The 14,067-nt window shown below is 43.9% G+C and overlaps 1 protein-coding gene across 2 annotated transcripts in view; it reads left to right on the top strand.

Annotated features, from left to right (window-relative positions):
• arhgef15a (Rho guanine nucleotide exchange factor (GEF) 15) overlaps positions 1-14,067 on the top strand; it is a 76,792-nt gene that overhangs the window by 60,619 nt on the left and 2,106 nt on the right. For both annotated transcript variants that reach the window (XM_079870813.1, XM_079870814.1), the window contains exons 13-15: positions 13,062-13,229; positions 13,398-13,477; positions 13,934-14,038. In XM_079870813.1, the coding sequence (XP_079726939.1) occupies positions 13,062-13,229; positions 13,398-13,477; positions 13,934-14,038 (353 nt within the window). The remainder of the gene's footprint in view (positions 1-13,061; positions 13,230-13,397; positions 13,478-13,933; positions 14,039-14,067) is intronic.

Here is a 14,067-nt window from a genome sequence, read left to right as displayed (position 1 = left end):
TATTATCTGAAATCATATCATTAACAATGAGTGCTTTTGAAGTAAGCGATCGAATATTCAGTAACCCAAGATTTAGCATTTGCTCATCTGTATTATAGCTGTTTTTTATTTGTTGAACATCAATAAAATTTTTAACCTTAGATAGGTTTAAACATTTTTTGGATTTCCAAATTCGGGGAACAGACACAGTCTCTATATGATGATATCTAGGTGAAAGAGGCTCTATGTGATGGGATTTATCTGACCTGGGTGACGCGAGGCCGCTAGCAGACGGTCGGTTTAGCCAGTCTGTCTGCTTCCTGACCTGGTGCCCAATTTGTCATGTTTGAGCTCTAAGACTATGAGCCATATTACTAGAGAGAAGAGCAGCACCATCCCAGGAGGGATGAATACCATCTCTTTTCAACAGGTCAGGTTTGCCCCAAAAACTTTTCCAATTGTCTATGAATTCTATATTATTACACGGACACCACTCAGACAGCCAGCGATTCAGTGAACACAATCTACTGACTATCTCATCACTCCTGCGAACAGGAAGGGGGCCAGAGCAGATTACAGTCCTTGACATCGTACTTGCAAGTTCACACACCTCTTTAATATTAATTTTGGTGATCTCCGACTGGCGGAGTCGAACATCATTAGTGCCGACATGAATAATGATCTTAGAGAATTTACGATTAGCATTAGCCAGCACTTTAAAATTTGCTTTGATGTCAGGCGCTCTGGCTCCCGGCAAACATGTGACTATGGTCGCTGGTGTCTCTATTTTCACATTCCGTGTGATCGAATCACCAATTACTAGGGCACAATCAACAGAATTCTCAGTGGGTGTTTCACTGAGCGGGGCAAATCGATTTGTTATGGTAATCGGAACGGAAGAGTGGTTTTTAGATCCGCGACTAGAGCGATCCCTCACCGTCACCCATTTGCCCGGCTGCACAGGCTCTACTTCAGCTGGAACCGCATCATGTAAAGAGTTCACGCTAGGCGCATCCAAAATAGTATCTAAAGCTCTAGCACTCTTACTATCCTCAATTAAGGTTTGGATGCGTGTCTCTAATTCTGAAATCTTCTCTGTCAGCCTAACTGACTCCTTGCATTTATCACATATAAATCCTATATTGCCAGCAGAGAAGCCTATGCTAAACATGTGACATGAAGTGCAGGTGACAATAACAGGACAAGACATTACTCACCGTGTTTGTTGACTGATTATTACTTACCTGAGCTTTTATTAACTCAAAGGCGCGAGCGAAAAATAAATAAATAAAATAGCTGAGCGCACGGGTGGCGCGTTGACAGGCTAGCAGTAGCGAATTAGCGTGTTGTGCTAGTAGTAACGGAAGCTAGCGATGTCAATCTGAGATGTTGGGTAAGCTGTATTTAGTATAAGTATAGTATTTAGTATAAACTACAAATTGTAGTAAATGATGGTTCAAAACAAAGAAATACGAGGCTAAGACGGAGCTTAGCACCGAAGCAAACAAACTCACAGCAGGCAGAGAGGCAGACAGGAGCAATCGATCAGCACAGGAGCAATCGATCAGCAAGGAGCAATCCAAGGGCATTCTGTTCACCTGTGTTCTGGCGGACAATGCCCCTGTGCTCAGGGCAGAGATCGCAGTCCTACTGGCGAAGGACGCGATCAAGCCGGTCCCTCCAGCCGATATGAAGACCGGCTTCTACAGCCCGTACTTCATTGTACCCAAGAAAGGTGGTGGGTTACGACCAATCTTGGACCTGCGCGTCCTGAACCGGTCCCTTCACAGGCTACCGTTCAAGATGCTTACGCAGAAATGCATTTTCAAATGCATCCGTCCCCAAGATTGGTTTGCAGCGATCGACCTGAAGGACGCGTACTTTCATGTCTCGATTCTCCCTCGACACAGACCGTTTCTCCGCTTTGCGTTCGAGGGACGGGCATATCAGTACAAGGTCTTACCCTTCGGGCTGGCCCTGTCGCCCCGCGTCTTCATGAAAGTCGCGGAGGCGGCCATTGCTCCCATGTGCGAGCGTGGTGTGTGGTGTACCTCGACGACTGGCTTATTCTGGCCCAGTCGAGAGAGCAGTTGTGCGAACACAGGGACATGGTGCTCGGTCACCTCAGCCACCTAGGGCTTCGGGTCAACTGGGAAAAGAGCAAACTCAACCCCGGGCAGAGGATCTCTTTTCTCGGTATGGAGTTGGACTCGATCAACATGACGGCGCGCCTCACCGAGGCCCGTGTCCAGTCAGTGTTGAACTGCGTGAGTACGCTCAGACGCAGAACAGCGGCACCACTGAAACTTTTTCAGAGGCTCCTGGGGCATATAGCATCTGCAGCCGCGGTTACGCCGCTCGGATTGCTTCATATGAGGCCGCTCCAACACTGGCTCCACGATCGAGTCCCGAGATGGGCGTGGCAGAGCGGCTCGTGCCGGGTCCAAGTGACTCCGCACTGTCGCCAAACTCTCAGCTTGTGGTCGGACCCTTCGTTTCTGCGGGCAGGTGTTCCCCTGGAACAAGTGTCCAGGCACTCTGTGGTCTCCACGGATGCCTCTACCACCGGCTGGGGGGCCACGTACAACGGGCATGCAGCTTCAGGTCTGTGGACGGGGCCTCAACTGCATTGGCACATCAACTGCCTCGAGTTGTTAGCAGTACGTCTTGCACTGAGCCGTTTCAAAACGCTGCTACTAGGCAAGCACGTACTGGTCCGTACGGACAGCACTGCGACCGTTGCGTACATCAACCGCCAGGGTGGTCTACGCTCCCGCCGCATGTCACAACTCGCCCGCCATCTCCTCCTCTGGAGTCAGAAGCATCTGAGGTCGCTTCGTGCCGTTTACATTCCGGGCCTGCTCAACCGTGCAGCCGACGAGCTCTCACGACAGCAGGTGCTACCGGGAGAATGGCGACTCCATCCCCAGGTGGTCCAGCTGATTTTCAGGCGCTTCGGGACCGCACAGGTAGATCTGTTTGCCGCCCCGGACACGTCTCACTGCCAGTTGTTCTATTCCCTGACCGAGGGGACCCTCGGCACGGATGCTCTGGCACACAGCTGGCCCCGGGGCCTTCGCAAGTATGCGTTTCCCCCAGTGAGCCTTCTTGCACAGACCTTGTGCAAAGTCAGGGAGGACGAGGAGCAGGTCTTGTTAGTTGCACCGCATTGGCCCAACCGGACCTGGTTCCCGGAACTAGTGCTCCTCGCGACAGCCCCTCCCTGGCCCATCCCTCTGAGAGAGGACCTGCTCTCTCAGAGACGGGGCACCTTATGGCACCCGCGTCCAGACCTCTGGAAACTCCATGTCTGGTCCCTGGACGGGACGCGGAGGTTCTAGGTGACCTACCCCCTGCGGTAGTTGACACCATCACTTCTACGAGGCGCCTCTATGCGTTGAAGTGGAACCTGTTCGTTGACTGGTGCTCCTCTCATGAGGAGAACCCCCGATCTTGCTCGATCAGAGCCGTGCTTTCCTTCCTGCAAGAAGGGTTGGAGCGAAGGCTGTCTCCCTCCACCCTTAAAGTGTATGTTGCCACTATTGCTGCACATCACGATGCTGTTGATGGTAAGTCTTTGGGAAAGCATGACCTGGTCGTCAGGTTCCTGAGCTGAGCGAGGAGACTGAATCCTCCTCGCCCACTCTCTTTACCCTCTTGGGATTTGTCTCTGGTCCTTTCGGCACTTCAGAGACCACCCTTTGAGCCTCTGCAATCAGCTGAGTTACAAATCCTATCCTGTAAGACAGTACTCCTGGTTGCATTGGCCTCTATCAAGAGGGTAGGGGACCTGCATGCATTTTCGGTCGACGAATCGTGCCTAGAATTCGGCCCGGATAACTCTCACGTCATCCTGAGACCCCGGCCCGGATACGTGCCCAAGGTTCCTACCACTCCCTTCCGGGACCAGGTAGTGAACCTGCAAGCGCTGCCTTCGGAGGAGGCAGACCCAGCCCTGGCTTTTCTCTGTCCCGTTCGCGCTCTGCGTCTGTACGTGGACAGAACGCAAAGCCTCAGGACCTCAGATCAGCTCTTCGTCTGTTACGGAGGCCAGCAGAAGGGAAAGGCTGTCTCCAAGCAGAGGATGGCCCACTGGATAGTGGATGCCATCGCTTTGGCTTACGAAGCCCAAGGCATGCCTTGCCCGCCCGGGTTGAAAGCCCACTCCACTAGGGGTGTCGCTTCTTCCTGGGCGCTGGCACACGGCGCCTCGCTGACAGACATCTGTAGAGCTGCCGGCTGGGCGACACCCAACACGTTCGCTAGGTTTTATAGCCTACGTGTTGAGCCGGTTTCTTCCTGTGCACTCGCTTCAACTAGCCGGTAACACCGAAGTTCCCGCTCTAGTGTCGGCTTGCTGCGCCACTCCCTTCCTAGGAACGGATATGTGCGCTTTTTGCTCCAGTCGAGTTCCCCAATTGGCGAACCCTGTGAGTTCCTCCGCACCCCTTCGGCAGTCGGACGTTGCGGAGCGTCCAACGCCAGGCCTAGTGCTCGTATGCTGGTGTAACTTGTGCTAGGCTGGGTTCCATATGTGGTGACTCCTGTGGCGGTCCCATATGTGTATTCTTCCACGTCCAGCTCCCTGCGGTGAGCCCGTGTCTTTCCCTCGGCAGAGTCTCTCTGCCGTCACTGTCGGTGTTGTCTCCCCCTTCGGTTGGAGCCACCCCAGTGACATTCCATATGTCGCACTGCCCCTTCGGCCAGTCCATATGTGTATTCTCCACATGTTACCTCCCTTCGGGCAGGATGTGGCTCCGCAGCGTTCTTTCCCCTGGAAAGGTACGCTTTCCCAGTGTTATCCAAGAGTTCCACTGTGTGGGGTATAATGGAACAGCAGTTGAACTCCCTCTACGCAGGTCTTCCGCCCCAGCAGTTGGGGGTCTGAGAGTCTTGCGTAGGGCGCTGGATGTGGCAGCAACCGTGGCGTTTTCCATGGGATCCCAATTACGTCGTCACGTCGACGTTACGTCGAACGTGAGCGACTGAAAGGGAACGTCTAGGTTACTGATGTAACCCTCGTTCCCTGAAGGAGGGAACGGGAGAAGTAACGTCCCGTCGCCACCGTTGCTGACCATCGCTGCATGGCCGTCACAAATCTCGGCTCCTCAGCGAAAAACAATGTGTGCGTGCGCCCGCTTCCTGTTTATACCCGCGCTGCGGGGCGGGGGCGCGTGACGCAATTCACGCACGCCAACGTTCAATGGTTCGTTCTGTAGACACTCGAAGTTGATAGGGCTCCCTGAAGTGATCCCAATTACGTCGTCACATCGACGTTACGTCTCCCGTTCCCTCCTTCAGGGAACGAGGATTACATCAGTAACCGAGACATTGCCAACCACCAATAAACACCAAAGAAGAAGAAGGAGCACATGAGGGAAACCAAAGCCACTAGAAGGCAAGCCTGCAACCTTCAGTCAAAAAAACGTAACGGCTAATGCTAATGCCAGGGATGGAGAAATTATGCCTCTTAAAGGGATTGTTCACTTTGAAATAAAATTTTGGTATGTTTTAGCTTACCTCAAGGGCATCCAAGATGTAGGTGTCTTTTTTTCCACAGTAGTTTCAATTTTGATATTTTTAGGTCAAACCATTCTTGTCTGTCAGTCATTTAACCCTCTGAGGTCGGCAAACGCGCCCGCGTGTTTTGCTGGATTTTCTTCACATTGTAGCACTATAAACTTAAATTTCTCCGTCATTTATGGTCATACAGAAAAAAGAAATATAAAAAAAGAATCTGTGATATTTCTACTTTTGTATGTGTCCACTTACAATCAAATCAAAACATTGTGCTTTTGTAAAATAAAGAAAATAAACAGGGTGTGCGTTCTGCCTCTCCGTCGCGGTGAACTTTTTTTCTTGAGCACGTCTATAAACTGAAACAAAACTCAGCGAATACTTGTCACACATTTATGAGCCATATACATTTATAAACATTTAAGTGTGTACTTTTAAATTATCGGATTCAAACTGAAAACAAATATTCTCTGTTTAAGTAATTTGTATAAAACCAACAAGATGTCCAGCTTCTCAAACGCTTCCTAATTATTTTTAATTTGAACACGCCCACTCGCGCAAAAGAGATTCACATGCAAATTTCCACATGGAACGCGATCGCGCTCATTACCTCAAAAACAAAACACCAAAACACTTCACAAGTCTCTGCTTTTCGTCGAGTTTGAAAGACGCGCCGTGAGCTTACCTTGGATTTACATCAGAAGAAGAAGAACGTGATTTGAAGACAAGAAAGATGTAAGGTAAGAAACATACATACTAGTTTGTTATTGTTGCATAAATTTCACATTGCAGTTGAACTGTTGCTAGATATGGTGAATATTATAATATTTAGACCCGTGTTTGCTGTTACTGTGTTTGTGGATATCTGCTCAAACGTAGATATGTAGGCTATATGGTAACCATAATGTTTTATATTTGAGCGCGATCGCGTTTGAATGTATCATATTTTGGATCGCGATCGCCGCACCAAACGGCTTCATGTTTTTACTATTATCTAATTTCATATCATCATAACAAATGGAAACATTTGAAGTAACATGATAATCAATATATTTTTCTCTAGCTTAGTTGTTACTGAAATCTTTTGGAAGATTTATAGGCTGCTATAGGTTGTTATTATTTTATGCAGTGCTGCGCATAGCCTATGCCTACAAGGCACAACACACCTGGTGTTCATTATATTATATATTGTTGGAAACATTTGTGTGTGTGTGTGTGTGTGTGTATTCTGTGAATTTTAAAAAGCAATTTTAACCAGAAAAATCTCAAATTTATTCCCAAAAATCGTGCAGGCCTTTCTCTTGATATCAGTATGTTCACTTTTTTTTTTTTTCAGGGACCAGATGCCACTGAGTCCTGCTGACTTCAACTTTCACATGAGTCTCTGTACATGAACATGGTAAAGTGAAAATCAAACACCATGGAAATGAAAGGTATGTACAATGTTTTTAGGAATGGCAGAAAGGTCTCTGTCTTTGGATCATTGTTTTCAATAAGTGCTTTTTTGTCATTTGTTGTGTATCTTTGGATTATGTTGTGTTGTAAATAAATCAAACAATCTAAAAGCCATTCTTTTTTAAATCTCCTCATTCTTTGTGCAAGGTTGCTCAGAATGATAGGGCCTGATAGCTCCTAATAGGGTCGTTAGGGGAGGGTCTTTGTCTTTCTCAGGTGTGAAAAGCCTTACATATTAATGACCTACGCATAAAGCTTTCTCACACAAAACACGTCGTAAAAATTTTAAATCAATATATTGTCTTCTCTGAATGAGCAGTCAGTGTGATTTTCACATAGTTTTAGAGCAAATATTCTAGGCTACGTTATACAATTTTCAAAAGTCTTGTGAAGAAAGACTTTAGCCATGAAAATGTCACAAGTAACAGAAATAACCACAAATGTCAGAGCATGTCAGAACACCTCCAGGGCCCAGAAAACAGCTCAGACCCCAGAGGGTTAATGCAGGTCTGTGGTCACTGTCTCAAAGATCATGCACAGAGTCCAAATTAAAACAATTCCCCATCGTCCAAATTGAACAATCCCCCATGCGCATCCTGGTGTGTGACGTGTACGCAGACTGGTGCATAGATATATACACTAGATGTCGCATTAAAGACATTCGTTCCAATGAACTGCCGTAGCCAAGGCGACATCTATTGTGTATATATCTATGCACCAGTCTGCGTACACGTCACACACCAGGATGCGCGCGCGCCCTCATATCACTTGGACGTGGCTGTGTATAAGAGGTAAAAACTATATAAATACTGTTCGTTTTCTCACACAAACCGCTCGTTTCGTGTCTTAGGCCATCAATGTGTACTTACGATGGGGAATTGTTCAATTTGGACGATGGGGAATTGTTTTAATTTGGACTCTGTGCATGCTCTTTGAGACAGTAACCACAGACCTGCATTAAATGACTGACAGACAAGAACGGTTTGACCTAAAAATATCAAAATTGAAACTACTGCGGAAAAAAAGACACCTACATCTTGGATGCCCTTGAGGTAAGCTAAAACATACCAAAATTTAATTTCAAAGTGAACTATCCTTTTAAATCTTTGAAGCTTTTCTCTGATTGCTTTGATAAAAGATTCAAAACATCAAGAGTGTCGAAAACAGTGCCATCTTGTGGCATGTAAAATTTATAGCAGCTATAAACCTGAGAGCGCAGCTCCTTTGCTTTATCCATTGCACACAAATAAAAGCATGACAATGCTAAATGTTCAGTTTTCTGATAATATAATTCACATATTAAAGTGTGGAAATAAATTATATGTAACAATCATTATAATAATACTAATTAAAATAATACCAACAGAGTTGTTTGATGCAAGTAAATTGTGTTCTAATTATTTTATGGTTTTTATACTGTTTATATGGCAGAATATATGATAATGTTATATATAGGCTTATATATAAAAAATGTTAGTAAATGTACTTGAACTTAAACCATAAACCCATAGAGTAGTGGTCTGAGTTCAAACATTCCAACATGCAAAATGAAGCATTCACGTGACTGGAAAGAAAGTGAGGCTTCGTTTTTCGTTGATCACGTGTTTCTCTAAAAACAATGCACACTCCAGCACGGAGCTTCATGAGAAATTGCGCTGCGAACTCGATACATGCTTTGAAGCAGTGCCATATGTAACATAACTAGCTAACGCTTAGGCTGTGTTGGTACCATAGACAGTAAAAGAAATGGACACATCGACCCCATAGATTTCAACAGAGAAAAGTGAAGCAAATTAGAAGCACTCACTTCCTGATGGCTGAGCGTACTGCGCAGACTCAAACTGAGCTTGACGACGTAGATGTGACGTGAGCAACAGGGTTGGGGAGTAACGGAAAACATGTAACGGCGTTATGTAATCAGGATACACAAATCCAGTAACTGTAATCCGTTACAGTTACGTCAAAAAACGTAGTAATCAGATTATAGTTACATTTTGAAAAAAGGGGGAATACTTTCAGGATTACAATGGTTTCATTTAAAACTAAATAAATAAGTATTTTGGCATAATAACACTATATTAAGCGCTGCTTGATTATACAGTAGTTCCTGGTTCTGTTGCCAGTAATGACTCACGTGTACTGGTGCATGTGCAAATAACAGCTTCCTACAATCTCCTCAGACGCAGATTGAATCACTGCTGCTAGTAGAAACGATGCTGCCTGCGGGTAAAATCGCTTTTAATTCATAGAAATCCCGCTGCTATTTTGTAGAAATTAGGAGAGTATCTTTTTTAGTACCCAAAATGTCCTTTCTTAATCTTTTCTCGCGTAACGGGATGTTCGCTGTCTAGGTAACGTAGGGGAACTCCCACTGCCAACCCAAGTTCAGTCAGGCAAATTAAGAAAGATCACGGCTTTAGTCAACATGTAGGCCTATTTTAAAATAAACTAATATGTAGATTGTGTAAAAATTTTAAATGTTGTGTTTTTATTTTTTAGTTAAAAATTAGTTAAAAATAAAACAAAATAATCTGTAATACCATACATTAGCCACTAGATGTCTGTATATCCCTTTACATAAATATATATTCAGGCCTGTGTGTATATTTTGCAAATATTGTACACTGCACCAAATTCTTAATAAATAAAAAAGAAATATTTCTTTTTTTAATAATATTTCTTCTTGCTTGACTTTATTTATATATGTGACCTTGAAGTAATTCAAAAGTAATCAGTTACATTACTTTCATATTATAGTACTTGGATTACGTTACTGTAACTTGGATTAAGTCATTTGTAACTGTAACGGAATACAGTTTTAAAGTAACCCTCCCAAGCCTGGTGAGCAAGCTGTCTGACAGTTGTAAGTCTTCTAGTAGCTGTGCCAAGAGAAATCTGAATCATTCCCTTCCGAAACTTGCAGAGAGCGTGAGTAGGAGATGTCCATGAGCTAGGAGCAGGAGCAACTTTATGACTCTCTATGGGCTTCTCCCTTGACTTTATCGGACTTTATGCCTCCACGTCCCCCCGATTGACTGCGAGCTTCTCTTCCTGTCTTTACGGTAATTTCCAGAGAGTCGCGTGGTTATGACACAATCGTTAGCCTATTTTTACAAAAAGTGCTTCTACGGGGCCATAACGTAAGATACAAGGTAATGGAGCCTTTTATACATTGTCGTGTTTCTTTAGAAATAAACAATGGACAAATAGAGTCTTTAAACGCCTCAGATGTAAAGTTATTCACTGTCAAAGTGACGCCAAAATGAATGGGAGTCAATGGAATGCTAACAGCAGGTGATGGCTTGTTAGCCAATGGCGGCCCTCGGGGGTGGTACGCTTTCTGGATGCTGGATTACCCCCCTGGTTGGTACCAAGCGTGCCGCACAAGCCCTGAAAAGTGAAGCCAAAACGTCTCGATCGCCCCCCAGTGACTGGTCCTAGTATACGTCATAAGCCCCGCCTTCCCATGTTATTCAACGGGACGTGAGACCAACTAAACAATTCAAATATCTTTTTTCCAAAGGTGGTTTCTGTCATTTACTGTAGTTTTTATCACGCTAATGTAAGTTCAAGTGTCTGTTTTTAAAATAAGTTTGTTTTTAGTTAGTTACGATGCTACAAAAACGGTGGTGTAACATCATGATTGACAGCTGTGATTGACAGGTTCTCTGAGCGAAGTAGTCACTGAAGCACCAACAGACTTTTTTTCGGGATCTTCGGAGGACTGAGGAGATTGTATTTACGTTATTTTAACAAGCCTCTTGTACTGCAATCAACAGACATAAAAATTGGAGCAGAACGGCGGAACGGAGCAGACATAGGCCACTTAAAAAAGTGCAGGGAGAGTGCATTCTGCGAGAGTGAGGGCGGGGCGTTAATTTCGCGGCTTTACTTCCTGCTCACTACTGCGCAGGTCTGGTCCCGAGATCGCTACTGCGCAGACTCAAGTCCCAAGATGTCAGAGCCATATCGGGACACTGGCGGCTTCAGTTCTCACCAATGGAAGAGAGCGAAGGGGCGTCGTCCATCTTTTTTTACAGTCTATGGTTGGTACGCAGGGAAGGAGACCAGAGGCCATTTTTTTTTAATGGATGTCAATGGAGAAGAGGCTTCACTTCACTGAATAATCCGCTTTTGTGAGGAAATAGCTTATCATTTAATGAATCGACTGCCTGTCCACTAATCTTCAACATGTTTTACGCTAAACTACTTTTGTTGGGAAAGAAATGTAGATTTTACTATGATAAAAGATGACAGGGAGATACTCGGAAGAGGGGGATTTAAAAGTTATGTTTTGTGTTCTGCACAGAATCCTGGCTCGTTTACCTCTCTTACGCTTTTTTCTCCAACTCTGGCGCGGATGTAAACAAGGAGGTAGATGCTCAGCAAAGGAGTAGCTGCCATTCGAATTCATGAGAAAGTTGTTCACAAAGTCCCCTTTGAGGTACGATCTGATGTCCAGAAGAGTTTGTCGATCGTATTGGATGATTGAAGAAGAGACACTTACAAAAAGATGTACTAAAACTATAAAAAAAACACAAGCTGAAGTTTGCTTGGAGCTCTCAATAGCGCAGCCATCTTGCGGCGCACCATTATTATGCTATATGTATAATATATTGTGTTATATTGTATGTTGTTTAATGAAAAAAAAGTGTTCTTTCTATCGCTGCCAGGTTAATCTTGTATTGTAATGATTTATGACTGCTGTGTGCTTAATGATATAATGCTTTTTAATGAATGATGGTAAAAAAAAAAAAATGTTAATAAAAATTAAATATGTATTAAATTACAATTACGTTTTTAGTGTAATCTTAAATGTAGTTTTATGCGCCCTGCAGTGACTAGTAATTTGCAGCAAATAGAGATATTCACGCTCTTTTCTTTTTCCGCAGTAAAACACATTCCACAAACAATGCAGTCCTACTGTACATTTACTAGCGAAATAACACCAAATATAGAACATTTACTCACAAGACCAACGCGCTAATAATCCACAAGAAACTGTTTAACGTAAACTGTAACTGACTGTTATAAAACTTTGAACAGCGGGCACTGACGTCACTGCCATTACACCATAGGCTGAGGTGCCTTACGTGATCCAAGTTAGCCGTTACGCTTTCTCCAATGGTAAGAGATACAGACCCTCTCATCTCACTATAATAAGACAATCTCTGGGGAAACAGGGGCTGCATCCAAAATCTCATACTTCCCTTACTATATAGTAGGTGAAAAACAGTATGTGACAAGAATGCACAGTACTCATAAAAGAGTAGGCAACCCAGAGATGTGCAATCCAGCAAGATTTTGAAGTGTGTTTATACAATGGACCCTTTTGGCCACGAGGCCACAGGAGAAGATTTGTGAAGGGCAGGAAAGCAAAATGACGCTGATAGTGAATGTTGTACGTCCAGATTCTATTCATACTACACACACATAGAACATCCTTTTTAACGGTTGTGAAGTAATTACTTATTCAAAATAAGTACACACTCAAGAGAGTATGCGATTTCGGACGCAGCCAAAGAAGCATGACGTGACCAGGAACTAAGACTGTGACTGAGTACCATGCATGGTACTCGGTGTGTTTACCCGCAGGGACCAAGGTCTAAATGAAGTTCCGGGTAAAAATGTCCCCCTCAGAAATTCCGTCTGTGAGGTAGTACTTTTTCAAAGCTCAGGAACTTTTGGGGGTGGGACTTGGGCACTGAACATGTTGATTGGTTGACTCCACACAGTATTTTATTTCAACCACCATTTTTAAAAGTCTGTTGTGGTGCGTGCAGTAAGAGTTGATTTCTATTCGAATCAGAAATGGAGTTAAAAAAATATGACAGATGGACCGACAACAAGGTTCAGGCTTTATTAAGCTTATATGTGGAGGGTGAAATCCAGCGGGAACTGGAAAGTTGTACACAGTCCTACGTTAACAGAATAATTTGCCTAATTTGCCTACACAGTACTTTTAGACCACAATGGAAATGCAGACATCAATGGGTCTGGGGAAAAAAAGTTCCTGGGACAAATTGTTACAGGTAATTTCGGTGGAGTGAATCAATTAAGGGAATCTTTGATCTCATGTGGTACCCTTCTCTGCCTCCCTCTTTTCTCAGTGGATGTCCAGACCGATTTGTGGTGATCGATCATGCTCATCGATCTCTGGTTCAGGTACAGTCTACAGAAAACGTTCTTGGACCACACTTGGATCATTGTTTCTGTCTAACCCTCCTGGAAAACCATCGGGGTCGCACCTGTGAACACCTGCTCAAGGCTAATACAGAGTGAGATGCATGTAGCTCAATGATTTTATTCATACTTCTGGTTCTATTCAGAATAGAATAGATTGTTGTCACATGACATGTATGACTATTCCATTTTGGAAATAACCAGTATTTTTACATTTTTAAACATTCACACCTCTCTCATTCTTTTTAACACCCCCTCTCCAGGTCAGAAATGCATAGGTGGATAGCTGCTTTCCCTTTGATTAAAAAGGCACTTGGAGAGGAGAAGATTTATGAGGACTGGGGTAAGCTTTTTATTTATTTCACTCTGTGGGAAGGAATACTCAGTCCTTTAGCATTTTCTTTAAATGGAAAATAAATTAAGTCAAGGGTCATTTACTCCAAATACTGCTATTGTATATGCCCCAATGTTTCAACTTTTTCAATGGAACACAAAATGACGACTAAAGCAGATGTGCTTTTGAGTTCGATATGAAAGTGTATGGTAACCACTAGCTGTCAGTTAAAAAAAAATGTGATGTAAAGCTGCTAAATAACTCCTTTTGAGTTCTACTGGGTGAAAAATATCATATTTTTATAAAATATATAATACAGGTTTTAAAAACAAAAGTGAGAAATAACTCTGCTATTCTAATAGATTCTAATATAGACTTATAAGAAGCTTCCCCAATTATACTCTGGACAGTGCATCTTGCTCTATAAATAACGTGTGTGTGTGTGTGTGTGTGTGTGTTAATAAGATTGTCCTCAAGTGCAATGCGTCAGTCAGTATGTAGCAAAACAGGCAGACGAGCTTAACTTGGAGCCATCTGATGTCATCAATGTGCTGCGCAAAACCAGTGAAGGTACAGTTAAAATAAAATCACTTAAATTC

This window comes from Squalius cephalus (assembly GCF_949319135.1).
Source record: "Squalius cephalus genome assembly, chromosome: 5".
In the NCBI taxonomy this organism is placed as follows: domain Eukaryota; kingdom Metazoa; phylum Chordata; class Actinopteri; order Cypriniformes; family Leuciscidae; genus Squalius; species Squalius cephalus.
Note: the sequence above shows the minus strand (reverse complement) of the source record. Positions and strands in the feature narration are given on the sequence as shown.